Source organism: Lepisma saccharinum, chromosome 28 (genome assembly GCF_977018435.1).
Source record: "Lepisma saccharinum chromosome 28, izLepSacc3.1, whole genome shotgun sequence".
NCBI lineage: Eukaryota > Metazoa > Arthropoda > Insecta > Zygentoma > Lepismatidae > Lepisma > Lepisma saccharinum.
The window spans coordinates 7,914,272-7,937,583 of NC_139256.1; the positions used below are offsets into that span (position 1 = coordinate 7,914,272).

Below are 23,312 nucleotides of genomic sequence, written 5' to 3' on the forward strand. Positions count from 1 at the left end.
TTCATGAATGTTTGAATATCGGATAATGTCTCCCCTCCCCGAGTCGACACTTGTGAGTTGTGACACATGGAATTTTTTTAACTGCTTTTCTCGTGATGCAGTTTACATTTTCAGGGAGAATGTTGACGAAATCGCATCATTACTTGAAATACACAATTCTGACCAGGTACAATTTTTTTCCTTGCTTGGCAATAGTGTTCAGAAATGTTATCGTCTGCTTGGTTGGTTGCGCACGCTACCTGTTGTTCGTTCGACTATCACATGAGCGTTGCAAATGTGTATATAACTTGTGCACCTTGTAATTGAACTAAATTTTTATCATTTTTGTGCACTTAGAGATAAGAAGAAAATCAGTAGCTACAAAATGCAGAGTGTAACTTTGAAAGACGTAAAGTCCGCATATGAGAGAATATCGCACATTGTTCATAAAACGCCTGTAATTACGAACTCAATTGTGAACGAAAGATGTGGCAGAAAACTGTTTTTTAAGTGTGAATTGTTTCAAAAAACAGGATCATTTAAAGCACGTGGCGCCTGCAATGCGGTGAGTAAATTACTGGTATTGCCATGGAGCGGACAGAGAGATTAGATTTGTTATAATTGTATGCAGTTAAAGAGACACGTAAGAATCTACAGGTTTTCGGCATATATGACAAGTTACCCATTTAACACAAAACTGATTTATAACTCTGAGTACAATTTTTAATGCAGGGTACCTTGTAAACAGTAACTTCCTTGCCCTTCTTTTAGGATTGTTATAACGTTTTTCAATAAAATCCATAACCAAAAATCAGTTCCGGAATAAGTGCATCGTAGAATGTAGAAATTTATAAAACTTTTTTTTTTAGTCATTGTAACTTTATAAAATAATTATCATTTGGGTACTATTATCGTATGAGGGAAACACCTACGAATCATATATTTCGGACTTCTTTACATTGCTAACGTGTTATTTTCGAATGCGGAACATTTCTTAAGGTGAAATAATGCATTTCTAACTAAGATAATGTCTATTTCTTCTATTTACGAGTACTTACTATTACTTGTTGTTTCGAATCTGTAACACATTATGGCCGTGATAGCGTACTGGTTTAGGGGGCGTTCTGAGAGTGTTTTGTCGATTTATGCAGTGTTGCAATCTCGTTCACCGGAAAATATATACTTTCGTGCCCGGATTTGAAATTATGCTAATACGTCGCAAACCATTGACGTTAGCCTCACAAACCATTCACGTTGGCCCCAAAAAACATTTTCCGTAAGGTTAGGTTAAGTTAGGTTAGGCAAGCATAGTTTAAAAAAAAATGAAAATACTCGACACGTCATGTTCTAGTGAAAACACGGCGAGGCTGAAACACTGGCTACGGGGTTGCATCATCTTAACACACGGAACATTGCACTCTCATGCAGAAAGCAAATGGCGGGAGCAGAAACAGCGTGTCGGACAGAGATTTTCACAGTAAACAACACGCATTCACATTAAAATGGATCAAATCTACATTCAGGAACTTCCACAACGCTAAAGAAAATGATTTCCATAAGTACTTTCTCCTGTAAATTTGAAGGAATCCGTTACCATCATTTGTATTACAGTTGTTCTTTGCACATGCCTATTATTTGTAAAGCATTAATTTTGACCTTCCGTAATGATGCTGGTCCAAAGTTGTACGTTCTCAAAATGAAAAGCATATGCATAAAAATTATATGTAATTCTGACACACACACATACTGCAAAATGGATTACACAGAATATCCAGTAAATTACTTTTAAAAAGAAAATGCCTTTTTATGAAATGATAGTTCAACAAGTGTTCTTATCAAATGCTTATGATGGATGTTATGCACTTGCAATTTGTATGTTATAAGCAACCTTTTGATTTCAGGCTAAATTTAATTCATTCTATAGATCCTGAGTTTGAAAGAATATAACAACAACATCAAAGGAATTGTTACGCACAGCAGTGGAAATCATGGACAAGCAGTTGCATTTGCAGCAAGTAAGAATTCACACAGTATCTCCTCCTGCTTTCTGTTTCATAGCAATTAAAATTTATGCTACTTATTGCAAGTGGCAATGACAACTTTAATTTTAATGCTGTTTCTGTTCTTCACATAATATGTGACTTCAATTCATCCAGAAATATCTAATATTAAATTATGTTTCTGTATGTAGAAAGCTGTGGTATGTTTCCTCTTTTTGAGTGTACAGCATTAGATAATATTCACATGTTTGTAATATCTGCCTTAACTTTTTAAAAATTAATTAGCCTCTAAAAATAATGCAAATAGCTGTATTAAATTTTTACTATTTATTATTAATAGTTTTTGTTTTGTAATTTAGAGTGTGAATTATGTTTCTTTGAACATTGTGTTGTAATTTGCAGAAGTTGCTGGTTTGCCATGCTCAGTTGTCGTACCAGAAGGTTCATCCAAAGCGAAGACACAAGCAATTGAAGGATATGGAGCACAGCTTGAATACTGCAAAGCAAATCCTACAAGTCGGTATGCACATTACCGTTAGTGGCAATAGACTGCAGCTTTTTTTGTTTGTGCCCCCATTTTAACCCTAGGGGGGGCATCCAGGTCCACCACCTCTTGTTTACAATTTTTCAAATGTTATTTTTTTTAAAAAAATGAAAATAATTTAAATTGTTCCTTAGGGTGTTTCTGGGTACTACTTTACTATACCAGAGACACCTGTCAATGATTTATTTCACACTTTTTTACATTGCTAACGTACTATTCTGCATTGCGGAACATTTATTTAGGTGAAATAAATAATTTCTAACGAAAATAATGTCTATTTCTTACATTAACGAGTACTTACTGTTCTTCCTTATTTCCACACAATATGGCGATAGCTTACCCATTCATTGAGCGTTGTGCCAGTGTTTTGTCTATTGGAGTGTGCATGCAGTGTTGCAACCTTGTTCACCGAAAAATACCTAAATTTTAAAAAAATTAAAAATCCTTCACGATTTTTTTTCACGAAAAAAGTTCAATTTTTGACATAAAGAGTAATTATTAAACCATTGACGTTAGGCCCAAAAACCATCCATGGGTAGCCCCAAAAACCATTGACGTTAGCCCAAAAATTCACGATAGCCCCACGAACCATCACGGGGACGAGGTATGCCTGTTAGGTTAGGTTCCATTAGCACTCCTTTCTTTCAATTTAGCATAAACGGACAACGACACGTCATCTAATAGCGAAAAGATGGCGTGGGTTGAAACACTGACTACGGCGGTTACGTCATCAAACACATGGAACATTGTGCTCTCATGCAGAAAGCAAATGGCGGCAGCAGCAATAGTGCATCGGAAAGAGATTTTCGTAGAAAACCACATGCTTTCGCATTAAAATGGATCAAAACTACTTTACCGAACATCAACAACGCTACAGAAAATGATTGGCGTAAATACTTCCTCCTGTAAATTTGAAGAAATCCGTCTCTGGTATAGTAAAGTGTTACCTGTTTCTGTATTTCATAAAGGTAATCCACATAGGAGGCAAAATGCATGCGATGGGCCTATCAGGGCTCCCCCTTGGGATGTGTGTTCAGGCACCACACTCATGCCTGTAGCACTGCACATATATACACACACACACACACACAAAGCATTTACACTCATTAAATGTAGACTTGCAATTGTGCTGCAAGTTCACTCAAAGATAAAATATGCACATGACACTTGTGCAATAATTGTATTTTTATGTAATTATTACATAACTGCAAACAACTCAGGAAACAGTTATTCAATGATGGACTAAGACACCCAAAGTCAACCTCACTTCCCCATAGTACACCCAGGTAACTGCTTCTTGAAGGCTGACAAGGCTCTGGTGTCTGGATTCACGCCTAGGATAATCCTCTGTGGAGTCATGTTGTCCTTTTTTGTGCAGAGTACTTCTTTACGGGAAGGCTATTTTGGTCCTCAGAGGCTGCATAGTTTTTGATATTTTTAAGCAATCTATGAATAAATAATTTAAAAAATGAGAGAATAGGTTTTTAACAGGCCTGTTATCTGGAATTTACTTTTGATGTTAACTAATTTGCACAACATTAGTAATAAATTCAATAATTTATTACATGTTGAGAGAGATGTACATTCTACTTCGTAGTTTCATCCCGCCTAATATAGTGAGCGAAAAGAACACGTAAAAATAGGCTCATTAAAATCAATCAATCAGTTATTCAGTAACAAAATAAGATTCTTGAATTTCAGTGATTGAAGGGAGGGCCTCTGAGCCTCCCTGAGGTAATTAAATTTCTTGTATGGCATGGGTAAGGTAGGGTTAATACGGGGATTACAATAATTTTCTTCCGTGCCCATGTAAATGTTGGTTTGTGTGTTTTTTACATATATATTATTTGAAGTATGTTTGCCAAATTTTACATTTATCATTGCTACAGAATGATAAATAAAATATAATATTTTCACGTATCTTTCTGGTGACATTATTCATTTGACAGGAGAGTTAATATTATCCTTCAAGTTATTCAAGCCAGTTGTTTGGCATAAATGTTTACTGTATAATTAGTTATAATTTTCATGACTTTCTTCAACTAGGTCAGAAACTTGTGCCAGAATATCGAAGGACCTTGGGTATGAAATCATCCATCCATTTGACAACTATAACGTTATGGCCGGTCAAGGGACCATTGCTTTAGAATTCCTGGAGCAAGTTCCGGATTTGGATGCAATCTTAGTTCCCATAAGTGGTGGTGGGATGACTGCTGGAATTTGCATTGCAACGAAAGGCATAAAACCTTCATGCAAAGGTGAATTTTAACAACCTATAAACTGTTCCCTGACTCATGGTGGTTTCAATTTCTTCCAACCAAAGGTGGTTCTGCCAGGGCTGCAGGATGTATTAACATATTTGCATTTACTTCAAAATACCAAACGTACTCTTAAAATTGTTTGTATTAATGAGTTTATGCCATCATTTCTCAACCTATGGGGCACGACCCACTGCTGGATCTCAAGAAGGTGTTTGGTGGGTCACGAAGTTGTGTTCGAAAATGTATTTACTGTGTCTTAAAAACCTATTACATTTAAATTACTAAGATATACCGGGTGTCCGAGAAGTGTTTGTATGAAAACAAAAATTAACTGTATCCGCTATATGCAACATAGACATGAAAAAATAGTACCAAAATGTTCGGAAACTATTCAAGTTTTTTTTGTTTCAGATTTCTGTACCGTTGCAGTAGTGTAGCAGTGCCAGTGTCCAGCAAACCGGAAATGTACACAAATCAGAAAAAGGCTGAGTGTGTCCTGTGGTTTCACGAGAGCAGGTCACAAAAAACAGTGCAGAGACAGTTTCAAACATCGTGCGTATCTGGGGTAAAGAGCCACCTCATGAGGTGAGGAAGTCGACCATGGGCAACCCGAAGGTGAACGTTTGATGCGCGCTGCTGCATGACAGAATAATCGAACCATTCTTTTTCTGTGAGGACACCGTAACATCTGGAGTGTATCTCGACATGTTGCAATTGTTTGCTGTTCCTCAATTGCTAGAATACCACCCAGATGTTATCTTTCAACAAGACGGTGCACCGCCACATTGGAGTCTGGAGGTTCGTTCCTACCTTGAACAGACATTTCCTGGAAAATGGATTGGTCGAGATGGACCGATGGTGTGGCCTGAACGATCTCCAGACATAACCCCTTTAGATTTTTTCTATGGAGTTATGTGAAAGACAATGTCTACAGAACTCTTGCATCCGATCTTGCAACTCTGCAACAACGGATAACCCAAGTCATCACATCAATCCCTCCTTTGATGTTGGCTAATGCATGGCGAAAAGTTGAATTTCGACTAGATGTACTCTGTGCTACCAAGGGTGCTCACGTGGAGATTTATTGATTTCTTTCCTATTGCCAATAAAACTTGAATAGTTTCCGAACATTTTGGTACCATTTTTTCATGTCTATGTTGCATATAGCGGATACAGTTAATTTTTGTTTTCATACAAAGACTTCTCGGACACCCGGTATAATGATTTAAATTCAACCCATGTTGTACGTAGTCTAAACTCGACGTTTCTGTTAGTTTGGAGAGTACAAATAAAATTTGTTTTCAATTTCAGCATGTGTGTTTAATTAAATGTTAGACTAGAGTAAATTAGTCTTTTAAATTACATATTTACTTTTCTATAATGAAGTATTTGTAATTTGTTTAAGCACGCGTAAAAGATAGCTTCTTAAAGTACTCAATTTTAGCAAAAATATGATTGTGAACTGGGTGCACACCCCCACAAATAATTCTGCTGCAACCCATGCTTGTGGGTTCCGGACTGAAAAGGTTGAGAACCACTGGTTTATGCAGATTTTATTTTTTCCCTCAAATATATAATAGTGTGTAAAGGGTATACTGCAGCAATGGATAGTGTAGATTTTAGAATGCATACCAGTAGGCCACTTGAGATAACTGAGAAATATGGATTTCAAATTATCCAGTATCCATTTTGAAAACAACCTGGATTATCAAACTACATCCAGATAACAGGCATACACTATGTTGCAAAAACAAAGTAATTGAACATTGTGCGTGTACTTCTTGTTAAAAGTAAATTAAAATAAGGTCAATTATGGTATGTTATGTTTTTACAGGAGGCATTGAGTGACAGCTGGCATGCCGAAACATGTCCACTCTGAACAGGATAGTTTCATTGGGTGATCCAGGTCTAGAAATTGTCATGGAATTTGGTTGCTACACCCATTCTGACCCATAAATATGGACATGATGTTCCACGTACCAGGCATTTTCCTGGTTGGCATACTGTGGCCAGCTGTCGTTCAATGTCTACTGTAAACACACAAAGAGACCTATTTTTAACAAGGAATACACACTTTTTATTTTATTTGCAACACCATGTGTTGTGGCAATTGATAAATATCCATTATCCAGATTACGGAAAACGTGTTGGGTTTTTTCTTCCCTCAAATTGTTGTACTGAGCCACTTTGGCTAATAATATAAAATTCAATATGTGCGATGAGGTGGGGTGGGAAGGGGAATCAGAATATATTTCCTTAATAATTCATTTACTTTATCTGGTTCCAAGTCACTTTTACTACTAGGTACACCATATTTAATTCACTAGATCAGTGGTTCCCAAAGTAGGCACCCTGGGGCACCGTGGCTGGCTTGCAGGGGCACTGTGAAATGTTCCAATATTTTCACTAAAATTTAATCAATATGATTGTTCGAAATATGTGCTTATTTTTTAACTTAGGCAAGTAACCTAACCACACTAACAGCATTGCAAGTGTTAGACTTGGGTAACTTGAAAATTTTTGAACACTACGGGTGCCGTGAAACGAAAAAGTATGGGAACCCCTGCACTTTGCTGAACACTTTATTTTCAATAAGATAGTAGACACGCTGTTGGTTATTAAGTGCCATGACATGTGATTACGGATTCAGGAAGAACCCATGCAGGGTCACGAGAACTTTCAGCTCAGGAAGCTAGACTGCAAGATGACATGTTTAGTATGGTTCTTGGGCATGATTATGCCATGCAGTAATTTGCTCAGTTCTTTCTGCACAGTGAGCTGGTACAGCCATAAGGTGTAGATGCAAATAATATTTTTGTAGAAGAAACCCTTAGTTTTTATGTATTTTATTTCTAATGAAAAACATGTTTGCAGTTTTTGCCGTGGAGCCATGGGGGAAAGAGCTACAATCAAGTCTGGAAGCTAAAGCCCGCCTATGGCCTAATCCACCCACATATCTGGTCACCATAGCAGACGCACTCCGCTATCAACAAGTTGGAAACCTCACGTTCCCTATCTTGTGCGAAATGGCAGAGACAACTGTGTTCACAGTTTCGGATGCTGAGATAACATCAGCTATGAAACTCGTGTGGGAACGGATGAAGGTAGGAGTTTTTTTTTTTTTTTTTTTTTTTTTTTTTTTTTTTTTTTTTTTTTGAGTGTCAAATCTGCGGCAACTTCTACCTAGGCGAAACCTCCACCCCCTTGAATCTAAGGATAAATAATCACCGTTCCTCCACCCAAAACTCCGATTTCACAGTTGCCATCCACACCAACAGCCATAACACCACCTTCAATAACTGCTTCCGTGTTGCCATCATCCACCTTTTACCCCCCCACTCTGACACATCTTTCCGCAGGCGATGGGAAAGGGCCTATATAGCAGGCATGCACGCCACTATACCCCCCGGACTCAACCTAGCCAACCAGTAACTCTTTCCTCTCCTGCCCAAAACTACCCACCCACCTTACAGTAAACACTGGCTAAAGTATTTCGTGTTTCCTTTCAACTGTTTCTGGCAACACTGACCGTAGAGACGCTACGGTCAGTATTCTGTGCCTCTACTCAAAGTGTCGTCGATCTTTTATCTACCTTCTTGAAAATGCGACCCAGATCGCGAAATATTGAATTATTTCTATTCGTGTGGTAAGTGTTTACTGTCTCCTTCATTATTTGTATATATATATTTATATTTATGTGCAAAGGTTTGGTGCAGTGGTGAAATGACCTCATCTTGTCAGACATGTTCACTCATTTGGTCTCAAACTATTATTTCTTATACATTCGGCGTTTCCACTACTCTCCACATCTTGCCAATTAACGGAACCTTTCCCCTCCCTCCATAGCTGCACATCTTATTTTTGAAGCACATTAATTCAGGAGAAAGTTTAGATTCAGACCAAGTGAGATGAGATGGGCCAGTTTTTCGTGCCCAACCCCTTACATCATCAACTTCCTCCATTATTAGTCAGTTTCTCTTTTACAGGTCAATTACTATACACTCTCCTTGTAGTGGAAGCCCAAATTTATGATCAAAGATTTTAGTACAGTCAAATTTTCATGGCCCCAACATAGCAAAATATTATAAAATTTTCCCTGATTGTAAATTTTTACACCTAGAGTTTGGTTGTATACAATTTGAACGTAGGTGCCAGATCAATACATGTATTTCACTTAGGTCTTTTTATCAAATTTGAAAAACAAATTCACTTTTCTCACTGTAGTGTAGCTGTCCCTGAAGACCTGGGTTTGATGATCTGCTGTTGCTGAAATTCAAAAAGGGAGGACAGTGACCATCAAATTTTTTCTTTAAACCGGTACCAGTGGAGAAATATGGGACCTTTTTTTTTACTTTAGGACATCATTTTTCAACATACTGTAGCTCTTAGTTTTTACTTTATAATGTTGCTATTTTTGACTGGATTTGCGATTTTCTTTTACATTTTTCAAAAGAATTCTTGAATTATCAGGTTCATCCCCTCTCCCTCCATATCAGGGTAGCTACGATTTTTTGATTATGAAATTCCCTGACTTTTCCAGGTTTTCCAGACCAGAAATGAAATTTTTCCAGACATGTTTGTTGTCATGATTTTTGCTTTTGAACCTCATGTTTTTTAATAAAATATGAATATGCAGGCACGTTAATTATTATGAATATGAATATACACAGTTATTAGCTGATTAATGCAATGCTATTCAATGAAAAAATAAAAACTATTGTACTTCCGCATTTTCACTAAGTAATTACAATTAAAGTGGTGTAAAAAAACAATAAAAAAATGTGGCATATATCAAAGCTGTACAATGTAACCTGTATACAACCTCAATTATATCAATACAAATGAGAAACAACAGAAAATTAGGCCATGTACCTTTAGAAAATATGCAATAAGTGTAATAATGATTATATTTTTAAATTTATTGAAAATAGTACATATTTCGGAAATTCAGAACGTGAATAGGGGCTGGTGACCCACCACACACCTAAAAAATATACAGGGTGTTGCAAAATACCTGTTACAACGCTTGGGAGGTGATTCTACAAGTAAAAACAAGGAAAAAATGTCATGTGAAAAAATGTCGAAATCGGCACCGTTTTCGAGTGACAGGCGTGCGAAAATCGCCTCACACCATGTGTAAAGTACAATAACTCAAGAAGGAAGAAATATATCCATGTCGGAATAAAATAATACAAACAAAATCGTACCTGGTGAATACAATGGTGCATCAATTGAGGCCCAGTGTAAATTGCGCAAGGGGACTCTCAAAGAAAGTGGGGAATCCCCTGATGGAAAATACAAGAAATTTACTACTATCTTCTACATAATGTTGAGATCGGAATGTAGCCAGTAAAAAATGGCGACGTATGTCCACATGTCCCACTACTGCTGGGACACCGTCCCACACCCGGGAAATAGGAAAATAACTGCAAATCTCCTGTTGTACACGGTTCACATTGCGGTTCGAAGAAAAGAAACCAATTTGTCGCATGTCTCACTACTGCTGGGACACCATCCCAAATGGAAAAAAATACTGGAAAATCATAAAAAAAAGTTTTGAATCCCTTAATGTTGACACACTACTTTGCAGTACGAAAAACAAAAGTTAAACAATGGCCACATGTCGTTAGGCTGTACATATACTACAAGAGAGCTCCCCAAAGAAAGTGGGTAATCCTCGAAGGAATGAAGACGGAGAATGGCGAGAAAACGCACACAATGGCATGTAACATTTCCAGGCACAGCACATCTGGAAGGGATTCCACTGAGAAGCGCACAACCTCCGCACATGCAGATCGACGGTATGAAGTACAGCGATATCCAGCATCTTCACTCGTACCTTTCACTAAAGGACACTATGTGGTGCTGATAGGGGCTCACACAAACACCGGTATACTCAGAGACGTTGTTGAAAATGTCCGCCATTGACTTCAAGACAAAGATGGCATCGGCGAAGCACTGATTGTCTGGTACGTGCAAATACCTCTGGCATGTCACCAATTGTCCCAGCAGCGGCACTAACACGAGCAACGAGATCCTCAGCACTTTCCACAGGGGTTTCATACACGAGCCTTTTCATTTCTCCCCACACAAAGAAATCCAGTGGTGTGAGGTCGGGGGAACGAAGTGGCCACGGTAAAGGTCCACCCCTGCCAATCCAACGATCGCCGAAAATATCGTTGAGTAAGGCTCTGGCTCCCCGGTCGAAATGTGCGGGGGCGCCGTCGTGTTGAAACCAGATACGTTGTCTACCTGCCAGTGGCACGTTTTCCAAAAGTTCAGGTAATACGTCATGTAGAAACACCCGATAATTCCCACCACACAAAGTAGATGGCAAAATGTACGGGCCTATCAAGTGGTCACCTACTACGCCATACCACACATTCACTGCGAACCTATGTTGATGATGGCGCACAATGATTGCATGCGGATTGCCCATATCCCAGACGTGGCTGTTGTGGCTATTGAACATGCCGTCCCTGGTGAACATTGCCTCATCGGTCCACAAAACTATTGTTGGGAACTCTGGAATGGAAAGAGTTTGTTACACGTACCATTGGCAGAAATCCATGCGTAGGGGAAAGTCCGTGGGCAGTATGTGGTGCACCTTATGCAATTTGTATGGGTGCAATCCCTCCTCTCGAAGAACGCGGAACACATTGCTATGGTGGGTTTGTTGAGTACGAGCAATGACACGTGTGCTGGTGTCAGGACGGTCTCGTATCGCGTCCAACACGTCCTCTTCAAATTGCACAGTGCGCACAGTGCGGGGTCTTCCACAATCCCACCTACGGGGTAGTAGAGATCCAGTTTCACGCAGTCGAGCATCAAGTCTTTGAAAGAGTGCATGTGCTGGTAATCGCCTATTGGGAAAACGTTCGTGATACAAACGACGTGCTTCACGGCTGTTTCGGTTTGCCTCTCCATAAACGAGATGCATATCAGCAAGCTCGTGGGTAGAGTACTCCACCATTGTCTTGTTCGAGAACTGCCCAGAAACAGGGGCACTTTCCCTCCGAGTGACGGATCACAACTACCGTGATTAGCACCCACGTAATGTCACACAGGTGTCCACGCAGTTGTTGCAAACCGAGAAAGAACACGGGAATACGTACTCTACGTACAGTATTCCTTAGCGCAATTCAACCATACACACACGCCAGACTAAACTCCACGCTGCGAGACGCAGAACAAGACAGGAAAAACAACGGTCGACTACAGTCTCTACGTAGTATCCACCAATACTAATACGTAACAGGTGACCTACACTCACAGCGCCTCTAGTGGAGCTTTCTGTACCAATTAGCTGAAATCAATCTGAGCGTAATTTGACGGCATAGCGTCATTTTCGAGTGAATTTCCTATTTCCCGAGTGTGGGACGGTGTCCCAGCAGTAGTGGGACATGTGGACATACGTCGTCATTTTTTACTGCCTACATTCCGATCTCAACATTATGTAGAAAATAGTAGTAAATTTCCTATATTTTCCATCGGGATTCCCCACTTTCTTTGAGAGTCACCTTGCGCAATTTACACTGGGCCTCAATTGCTGCACCATTGTATTCGTCAGGCACGATTTTGTTTGTATTCTTTTATTCCGACATTGATATCTTTCTTCCTTCTTGAGTTATTGTACTTTACGCATGGTGTGAGGCGATTTTCGCACGCCTGTCACTCGCAAACGGTGCCGATTTCGACATTTTTTCACATGACATTTTTTCCTCGTTTTTACTTGTCGAACCACCTCCCAAGCGTTGTAACAGGTATTTTGCAACACCCTGTATATATGTGGGCCATACTTTGGAATCAAATACCTTCATTACTTGAGTTTTCCACATGCTGGAACCAATTTTATATTACGGAAAACATAGAAATCTGTCTATTAAAAGGTAACAGTTCCGAATGTTTTATGATTTTTTCAAATTTTCCTAGCAGGAAGACGAATTATCATAGAATTTTGGCAATCATTGTGACACAAAATTTCAACCTTCCTTAAAATAATGAGCACTGCTTGGATTCGAAAAAAGTTATTTATGTTGAAAAGAAAACTTCAAAATGACCTTACGCAATCATACACACTTCCCACGGACAAGGTATTCTCCGGTTGACAAGCGACAGTAAGTATCGTAAACTAGTGGGAATGAATGTAGAAATAAATCGGAACCTTAGTAGAGTGCATTCAGGGTCTTTATTTTAATTCTAAGACAACCAAACCTGACCTTCCTAACCTAACCACTTACTTACTTCTTCTTCCCCTTCGTGCTGTTAGGCGTCGGGTCCTTCAGCCATCTGCTAAAACTCTTCCTATCTTGTGCCATTCTCTTAACTTCCATTAGTGGCTTCCCTCTTTTAGTAACCATCTCCGACAGGTATTGCTCCCATTCTATCCGAAGTCTTCCTCTTCCTCTCCTTCCTTCTGGTCTCGCTTCCATTACTTGTTTCGGTTTTGTTTCTTCTCCCATTCTCATGATATGGCCATCCCAGTGTTCTTCTCTATTATCTCTTCAATTGATTCTACTTGTAGCTGTTCTCTGATTTTAGTGTTCCTGATTCTATCTCGTCTGGTTTTTCCTACGACTCTTCTGAGGTATTTCATCTCTGTTGCTCTTAATCTACTTTTATGCTTATTTTGGAGCGTTAAGCTTTCTTTGCCATAGAGCATTGTTGGTATAATTATGGTTTTGTAAATCCTTAATTTAGTATTTTCTTGTACCTCCTTTTTCCCTACTATTGTATTACTTATTTGGTAATATATTTTATTTGCTTTTTGAACCCTACTATTTATTTCTTATACTTTTCCATCGGCTGTTATTATTGTTCCCAAATATTCATATCTATTCACTTGTTCTAGCTGTTCTCCTTGCCATTCTATTTCCAATCTCTCTTCATTTCCATGCTTTGATATATGCATTACTTTACTCTTCTTTGGGTTCACTATCATTTCTCTATCTTGTATTGAGCTGGCCCATTCTATTACTGTATTTTGTAGTTCCTGTTTTGTTGATGTTATTAATGCTATGTCATCAGCATACAGAAGTAATTGTACATAAACTGGTTTCAGTTTCCTATTTCCAACCTTACATTTTCGTGTTCTTCTTCTACTTTGTTTATGTATTTGATCCATTAGTATTATAAATAGTAAGGGGCTGAGGCTATCTCCTTGTTTAACTCCTTTGTTCATCTTAAATTCTTTTGATTTCTCCCCTCCTATTCTCACTATTCCTTTAACTGTCTTGTATCAAAGGCTGCCTTTAAATCCAGAAAGGTTACAAACAGTTCTTTTTCTCTGCTAAGAAATTTATCTATGGCTTGTCGTAGCGTAAAAATGTGATCTTGCGTTTGTCTTCCTCTTCTGAAAGCTGCTTGTTCTTCTCCTATCTCCTCTACTTCATCTCTTAGCCTTCTTTCTAAGATTCTTGTGTATATTTTTAGAGCTACTGAAGATAGACAGATTGCTCTATAGTTTTCACATTTTACAGAGCTACCCTTTTTGTGGATTGGTATGATCATGTTTCTTTCCCAATCTTTGGGTATTTTAATTCTCTTCCATGCTTCATTACAAATCTTCCACAACCATTGTACAACTTTCTTTCCTCCCATCTTTATTAGATCTGGGTATACTCCGTCTGCTCCTGCTGCTTTTCCTAATTTCACTCTCTTCATTGCATCCTCCACTTCTTGCATTTTCATTTCATCTCTTCCATCCTCTTCTACATTTGCACTCTCTATTGCATCTTCATCATCCATCTTCCCATTTTCATCCCTAAATGTATTTTCGTAATACTTACTCCATGTCTTCAATATATATCTTCAGTTTCTGTTTGGATCTTTCCTGATTCATCTTCTATGTTTCTTATTCTCTTCCCATGTTTCCTTTCATTGATTTTACTGTCTGCCAGAACTTTCGACTATTCCCTTGATAGTTTTTCTCTATTTCTAACCCAAGGGGCGACCCAAAGTAAGGTGAAGTGAATATATAACCTCTCCCTTGCCAAGACAGCAGTGCGTGTTCGATGAACACATCCTTCTCGAGGTGACCCTGATTTCGCTTAAACACTGTGGATCTAGACTGGGAAGTCGATAAAAATCCCTGAAGAGGGGCAGCTGCCTCTTCAGTACTGGCCTAGAGTCGATGAGGACATCAGTCCAAAAGAGTCTAGAATCAGACAGTCACAGGCGGCGTTGGAGCAACAGAATGGCTGTGACACTGCGAGGGAGTAAACCCTCCAAACTGGCAGGCCGGAAAGACCTAAGAAGGCAGCCCCTTCATTCGGCTAGACTCACCGTAGGGCTAATAACCCACGTGGTGTCGAAAATTCATTTTATTCAGAGAAGACATAAGGTAGATGCCGGACAGATGAAATGGAAACGACAAGGCAAGAAAAGTTAAATGATTATTGGAACATGGAATATAACCTAACCACAAAAGCATATATTGACAAAATCTTAAGTAATCGCTAAAACTCTGCAGTATGTGTTAACATGCTAAATCGAAATCGAACCATGTAAAAGTTGCATTTGTAGTATGATGAAATCGTAATAAAACAAAAGGAACTTGGGCCCATTTTCACCAGTTTTCAGCATAATTTCATTCTACACGCAAAAAATACGTAAAATTACTATCGGCATCAATCCTCTATTTCACACCAGTATTTTAAAAATAAATTCATTCTACATGCACAAAACACGTGCATATTCGAATAATGACGTCACTGATACTGCATAAAATCACTAATTTCTCGGGTGTAACATCTCTGCAATGTAAAAACTACGACAACGAGCATCAAATGAACTAGTTGATCAGGTTGCTTCTGAACGAGTCGCAAACGAAGAACTCAAATTCACAGAACGGGTTAACGGGGGGAACGAAGTAGTGAGTCCCTTTGTTTTTACTAGGCACCCGTCCAGTGTGACGTCAACCACAACCAGTTTACGTGAAATTCTGCTCTTCAAGGCAGAAAGTATTACATTGTCTTTGGTTCAAGGAGTATATAGTTATTGCAGATCCAAAACCAATGAACTGTCCGAACACCAACCTGCTCCGCTTCACATATCAAAAGGGAACGGGTTCCGAATGGGTGTGTTCTTGCAGAAAGGAAATTTAATCACCACACACAAAGCTAAAGCAACATTTTCTCCGCAAGAAATTCTGAGGATGGCTGGTGCGTAGGTTTAGTCTTGAATAGCTTGTTCTCTAAGGAAAAATCTCAGGCCTCTCCAAATTCCGGTCTTGAACAGGTTCACAAGAACGAGTCACAAAACGAACGGATCCAAGAGTGAATAAATATAGAATCGAAATGCAAAGGAACCATAATTTTGTACGTAACAGACTAGAAGTCATAATGACGAGAGGAATAAGTTTCTGAACTGAATCTTTTTGGGGAACTGGAATCACAAGAACAGAATTTGGAAGTGGAAATGAACCCGTTCGTTCATTTTGTAACTGGTTCTCCTTCAACTCCAAAATGCGCGTAAATTCCAGAAAATATGCAAAATTCCCTGGCCAACTAAATTCCCTGTTTTCCAGGTTTTCCAGTCACGTAGCAACCCTGCATATATATGCCGCATGTCCATAAATTTTATATAGTCCGAATCTATGGTTCATTCCGAGTAAAACGATATATTATTTGTCTGTCTATGGCAATTAGCGTCCGATCTACAGTTGTTTGAAGGTAACTATGCATTTTGTTGAAATTAGAGACTTGAGTTAGTCTGTATCTACCCACTTCTTCATCCTCATTGTCTTTTTGTAATTTTCGAGAGCATTTTTCTTATTCTTCTTATTTGACAATAATATTTAATATGTACCCTTTCATTCTTAGCTGTATTTTTTCAATTTATGCTATTCTCCTGATGTGTAACCAAAGTTTATTTTTCCTTGTGTTTCCCACCATACTTCTAATACACCTAATATTCATTTCTCGTTTCTTGCCTGCATCCCACAACTAAAGGTTTCAGATTTGAGTCCTGTCATGGGTGCTCTTTTATGAGTGTCCTTTCATCAAGACACCATATAAGCATAAAATCGAAATTAGTTAATTTACTTACATAAAGTGAGTATAAAGTTGTCTTAGACGACGTTTCGGTGGCAACTGCCCCCTTCTTCAGGTCATGAAGTCTGCTATTACGTGCATATGTAAAGCTTCGTCATTTAGAAGGGATCAAGGTATATGTATGGACAGGTTGAATGTAAGGATAACTAATTACTAAAACATGATAAAACTGCTATAAAACCTGTTAAACAGTTGTAATAGTAATTGAACATACATGTTCCTGTCAACATGGAGCTGAGATAGAATAACATTACAGGTTTTAACAGTTTTTCTAGCAGTTTTATCATGTTTTAGTCATTAGTTATCCTAACATTCAACCTGTCCATACATATACCTTGATCCCTTCTAAATGACGAAGCTTTACTTAGGCACGTAATAGCAGACAAGACCTGAAGAAGGGGCAGTTGCCACCAAAACGTCGTCTACGACAGCTTTATACTCACTTTACATAAGTAAATTAACTAATTTCGATTTTATGCTTATATAAGATAGTGAGTAAGTCGCACGGAACCAAAAAATGAATTCTAAGGCACCATACTTTGGATTCAGTCTATGGGATGGCCACAGATTCGAGTCTCCTGGGGAAGGGGTGTAACAACTTTTCTGCTGAGATTTTGGCCTGTGTATGGGAGCGGTGGCCACCCACTATTGTGGGGAAATTGGGGAGCTACGAATGAGTAATGTAACCTGGTCGCTGAAACCTACAATGACTGAGGGTTAATCGTGCTGACCACACGTCATCTGGTTGGATGATCTGCCACCTCAGCAGGTGGGAGTGAGGTTGGCAGTCGGTAGGTAGACCCTGGCCCCCATTGGCTGTTACGCCATGGGTTATTATTATTTCATTTAATGATTCATCCTTATAATCGTAATGGAAGTGGAAGAAAAGCGATTGATTATAAAAAAATACAAATAGTCATTTTTCTCCTCTGAAAGCTCCGCATTCTTTCTTCATTGGAATGAAAATGTGATTATTTCTCTTGTAGTTTATGGTTCTTACAGGCACAAAGGCTTGTTGTTAGAACCATAAGCTACAAGTGGAATAATTCTATAATGCAAGCAATACATGCATACAAGGAAAAGAGAAATGAAGATATATGTGTGGAAAATAGCATGATTTATGTAGAACTTGTTTTAGAGTGATTAATTTTGTCAGTTAACAATAGAATATTATGTAATTTAAAAAACTGTAAAAATAAAATTGTATTTGTAAGTGGCTCTTCACTTCTGTCCAATGATTCAGATATCTTTTCGGATCCTTCATCAGGGAATTTTGGGAATTGAAACGATAAATAAAAGTAATAGTAGTTTCCTTTTCTGTTCAAAGCAGGAAAGGACTTAATTCCATGATCACACATGATCCATTATCATTTTATCCCTCTTCTTTTCTGATGAAAGATCAGATTGAAAAGTTTGGAAAGAAGAAGTGAAGAGCCACTTGTAAGTACAACTTCTTTAGAAGTTTCTATTTATTTATTTTTAAATTACAAGGGTTGGATAAAAAGTAATGGCAACACTGGTATAATTGGTACTTAACTGTATTGGCAGAGGAGCACGTGTTACACTCCTTCAATGTAATCGCCCCCCATCCCTACGACCTTCTGCCACACGTATGGAAGGCGTCGTACTTAATCAGCGCGTCAATCTCTGTCGATGTCCCTCAGTGACCGCCCTATAGCACGTTATGATGGCTTCGCGCGTGTCGTAGTGCTTCCCGCCCAGTGGTTCCTTCATTTTGGCAAAAAAGGTCGTAATCACACGGTCTCATACCGGTGAATACGGCGGATGTTCCAGTACCTCCCACTACCAGTTATGCAGGAGCGCCGTCACAGTGTTCGCAGTGTGACACTTTGCATTGTCAAGCAGGATGATGGGACATCGTGCCAGAACGTGCCATCGCTTCCTTCTTAATGCGAGACGAAGGTGGTGTTGTAAGAAGGTGCAGTAGTAGGCTGCGTTGACCGTCTGCCTAAGAGACGTTGTTCTTCTTGCCTAAACATCTTGTTAGGGTGCTTGCACTCTTGTCCTCTGCTTCAGAGCACTGCTGTTTTTGACTGAATAACATACAATCACTCCCACTCACTATACTTCCTCGTCTGACATTCCTTTATCAGCCACGAAACGCTTGTGGCGCTGCGACTCACCCCTTTCACGGGACAGCAGTGTTTCCATTACTTTTTATCCAACCCTTGTACCTCTAGCAGTTATAAAATATTCAAGAAAGTGTACATAATTTGTTTCTGTATTTAGGAAGGTTGATGTTTAACAGTGTTTAAAACACACATTACAAAACAAAAAAAAACAACTTAAGGTAAAGAGTGGCAGTCTTGGCCCAGGTATGCATTTATTTAAATATCGTCGGAATGGGCAGTGCTACTGAAAAAAGCAAAACATAGGACTAGAGAGTATGAATTTCTCCCCATGTTGCAAGTGGAAGCTGGTTTTTAAATTTGATTAAGGAGATATGATCTGTAAAAAATGTGATGATGAAATTATTTGTAGGCTTTCAGTATTCCTTGTGGACAAACAACTTCAACTTGACGTTACGGCTAGTCAAATGAAAGTTTCAACTTTTCCTACGACCAAGAAATTGTTATAAACATATTCTCTTCCATTTGTGTATTTTTCTACACCATCGGGCATTTGATATTCCCAAGAGAACAAGTAAAACAATACTCTCATAAGCTTAATGCTAAGTTTTCACCTTCTACAACCATCCACGGAACAGACCTCTCATTCCCTAGCTTACTAAAGGGAAAGGTCTGTGGGTGAGGAGCAGTTTCGGGGTCTTGCGATTGGCTGGGTGTGGAAACTGTCCCTTGTGCCCTTAACCTTTACACCGCCGAGCAGGTTTTCAAAACTAACCCTTACACCGCCGAGCAGGTTTTCAAAACTAACCCCTCTCTGGCAACGGCTTTTGCGCGAGATTTTTTAAATTTTCACACCTATTTCAGAAAAACGTTACATCTCTGAGACTACTTGAGCAATCTACTTGGGGTAACTTTTGTTTTGCAGCTAGATCATCAGGGCATGCAACCGTGCAGGAATCAAAACGCCAAAGCCAATAAGTGGGGTTAAGTGGGCCGCGGCCCCCAACTTTCAATGAAAAAATCATAAAAACTGAGTTTTTTCACATATTCGATAATGTAATGCACCCAGGAACATGAAATGCCTTTCATTCGGTTGAGAAAGGACCATTCTTTGAAAATAAGGTTAAAGTTTTCGTCCCCTTCCGAAAATAGCAAGGGAAGAGGGGGCAAACTCCCCATTTATTTTTTCATTGAAAGTTGGGGGCCACGACCCACCCAACCCCTCTTATTGCCTTTGGCTTTTTGATTCCTGCACGGTTGCATGCCCTGATGTTTTAGCTGCAACACAAAAGTTACCCAAAGTAGATTGGTCAAATAGTCTAAGAGTTATTTTTGTCAAATAAGTGTACAAATTTAAAATTCGCGCCAGCTTCCATAAGTAACTTTGGAGTCGGGGTGGGTGGGTTTTCTTCCACATGACATTTCAAAGTTTTATCTGAACATCTGTCAGCGTTTACAACCTCACAAGCATGAAGGTGCTAAAAGCACATGAACTTTTTAATCAGCACGATGGGTCACCAGTGACCCATCGGCCGACTACACCTATATTTTCTATGGGTCACATGTGACCCATTGGCCAAATAAAGGTTAAGAAGTCAGACTGACCCAAGATGAACTATCTAGGGCAAATGTCAAATATTTGTAAATAGTAGAAAATTAATTTTCTTTTCACAATTGCACTGTATATTGACACAATTCATTGTATTAATGTTATATATTACAGGTGGTTATAGAACCTGCAGCAGCGACAGGTGTGGCAGCAGCTCTTTCGCAACAGATGAAGAATTTGGACAAGGAGATACAACATGTTGGCATTATATTATGTGGAGGAAATGTTGATTTGTCGTCACTACCATGGATGAATTCTTAACAGCCATCAAAGGCAAAGCTTTTACTATTCTACTTTCCTATTGTGCCAAATGTTGTATGTGAAAAATAATCAGGGTTCCCACTAATTTAAAAACAAACCTATATCTCCCTGACTTTATCCACGAAATGTGAAATACATTTAGATACCATTTGGTGGTAAAATATGCTATGAAGCAAGTTTTAAGTAAATCAAGAGTGATAATATATAACTTACGCAAAAAAAAAAAAAAAAAAAAAAAACTCTTACTTTATTGGCTTATCGATAGACAAAGTACACTTTTTTCACAAAAGTTACACAGAATTATTTATATTTGTGTAAGGAAGATTTCATACTGAAGCAAATTGCATTCTGCTACGGCATGAAATGTTGCTGTTGATTGGTTTGTTCCCAAGCAACATGAACCAGATAAATACTATTTTGTCGTATCTCCATCTTTTTTTATTTTTTTTGCTACAGATGAATTGATAATGTTATCGTACTCTGTACAGGTTAATGCATCATGCTCCGAACAGACTTATCTGGCTGCCAAGTGGTATGAATTATTAACATTAATAAAATGTTTGTGCAAATCTTGTAGCGTACACATAAAACGAACTTCAATCCGCTCTTCTGCAAAGTCAGTGCAGATGGACATACAAGAAAAGAGTATTCAGCTGGTGATGTGTTGCCTCTCTCTTAGGTCTAAATCTTCCTAAGACGTGAATTTCAACCATGTTTGTGCCATGAAGTCATTCAATGTTGTTCAGTCAACAAAAATAAATTATAAAATCATTTTTATACATAACATCTCCAATCAAATAACTAGCTCAAGAATAAGCGAAAATTATTTTGTTTCCCAAATCCTGAAAAGTACAAAACATTTCATTTTATGACTCTGGTAAGGATTTCTGGCTCAGTGGGAACCTTGTAAATTTAATACAAGTGCAGGGTTATTGTAAATTATTTTATGTTGGAATGTGGAATTCGTTTTCTACCTAATGTTACCTAAAATGTAAGTTTTTAATGATATAAAATATAAACGAGGACATAATGATCGTAGTTGTTTATTTTTAGTAGATCACTTTTTAGTCATTGAAAAACAAAGCAATAGTAACAGACCTCAGTCTCAAAAGCAGGCATTGGCCCTTGGATGCATATTGTGTCACAGAATTTAGTTTTATTTGGGAATTGAAATGGGTAATTATTTATGAAGCACGAGAGAAATGGATGATATTTAAATATTTGCAATAAGCGACACAACCCTTCAGTTTGTTCATTGTGAACATCTTTAAACTGCTGCTATTAAGGCAGTAGATATTTGGAATAGCATGTGGCATACATTTGATAAGAACATTGGATGTAATGTCAGGGTTTTGGGTTAGATTGCTTGTTGACCCATGCATTTTCACGTCTGTTACTTTCTTCAGCTGTAACAATAGCTGTAATTGTTTAATATTCTTCTTTAGAGCTCAACTGTCATACTTTCAATATATAAAGATTTTGCTAATGTAAAAGTGTAGAAAATCAAAGTGACTAATTTTTTTTAAAAAAAAAAATATTGTAAAAATATATTACAAGAGTCAAATGACAACCTTAAAAGTCCCAATAAAAATTGCAGGGCAGACGGTATACAGCTCAAATTTACATGAGGTATCGACTGTTATTTACAAAATTATCTCAAGGCTGCAACACTCATCAAATAAGCTTGAAAATGCCATTTTTGTCATTTTAAAGATGGCGCCTCCTATACACACACCAGTGAAGAGTAGTAGTTTCTTGCCCTCTATCAGATCAGAATAAAACTTACAGAAATTTCTCGGCAAATGAAAATTCAGTATCTCTGTGCATGCTTGCCACACCAGAAATTCTACTAATGGAGGAGGAAGTTCGACAATGACCTCAGTTTGCAGGCAGATGGGTGGAAAGGCCTTTGCAGTAGCTCATTCACTGCACGTGGATCCCCAAAGACTTATTCTTCTTAAGGTATACAGGCACTAACTCAAAGTTGAAAATACTATATGTAAATCATCAATAGGTTTGTACTAAAATGCAGCAAACTTGTGCAAACACACACACACAAATCTACTAGATAAGAAACAAATACAAATTAAGGTTTTCATTTCACTCGCCCTTGTATATGTATTCTTTTAGCATTGTAGCTAGTTTGTTGTTCTCCACATCAGAGACTGTATCCTTTCTCAGAACATGCTTTCTTCAAATTGCAGTGTGCACAGTTATATGATGGTCTATTTTCTATTTCCACAATGAATTTTTTGATGTTAAAGTTATTCATGTTTGGAAATGGAAATAACAAATAAATACACAGAAGCAAATTGTTGACTTTTTCACACAACTTACTTACAACAGGTCCTATTAATTTTGATTGCTCCTGCCACCATCAAAACGGGAACTTGTTACATTGAAAGGTAGGCATACGTTGCTCTCCTGCATGTTGGCAGCAGACAAGTGCCCCTAGCTATATGCAGGGAAACAACCCAAGTCTACATACCAGTAACTACAAGTCCCCCATGTGGAT

The 23,312-nt window shown here is 38.4% G+C and overlaps 1 protein-coding gene across 1 annotated transcript; it reads left to right on the top strand.

The window, feature by feature from the left end:
- The first annotated feature begins 229 nt into the window (after positions 1–229).
- Positions 230–23,099, top strand: LOC145980702 (serine racemase-like). Its single transcript, XM_083113764.1, has 6 exons — positions 230–544; positions 1,904–1,994; positions 2,382–2,499; positions 4,570–4,781; positions 7,659–7,888; positions 20,651–23,099. The coding sequence occupies exons 1-6, from the start codon at positions 365–367 to the stop codon at positions 20,795–20,797; spliced, it is 978 nt and encodes a 325-aa protein (XP_082969890.1). The 5' UTR covers positions 230–364; the 3' UTR covers positions 20,798–23,099.
- The last annotated feature ends 213 nt before the right edge of the window (positions 23,100–23,312 follow it).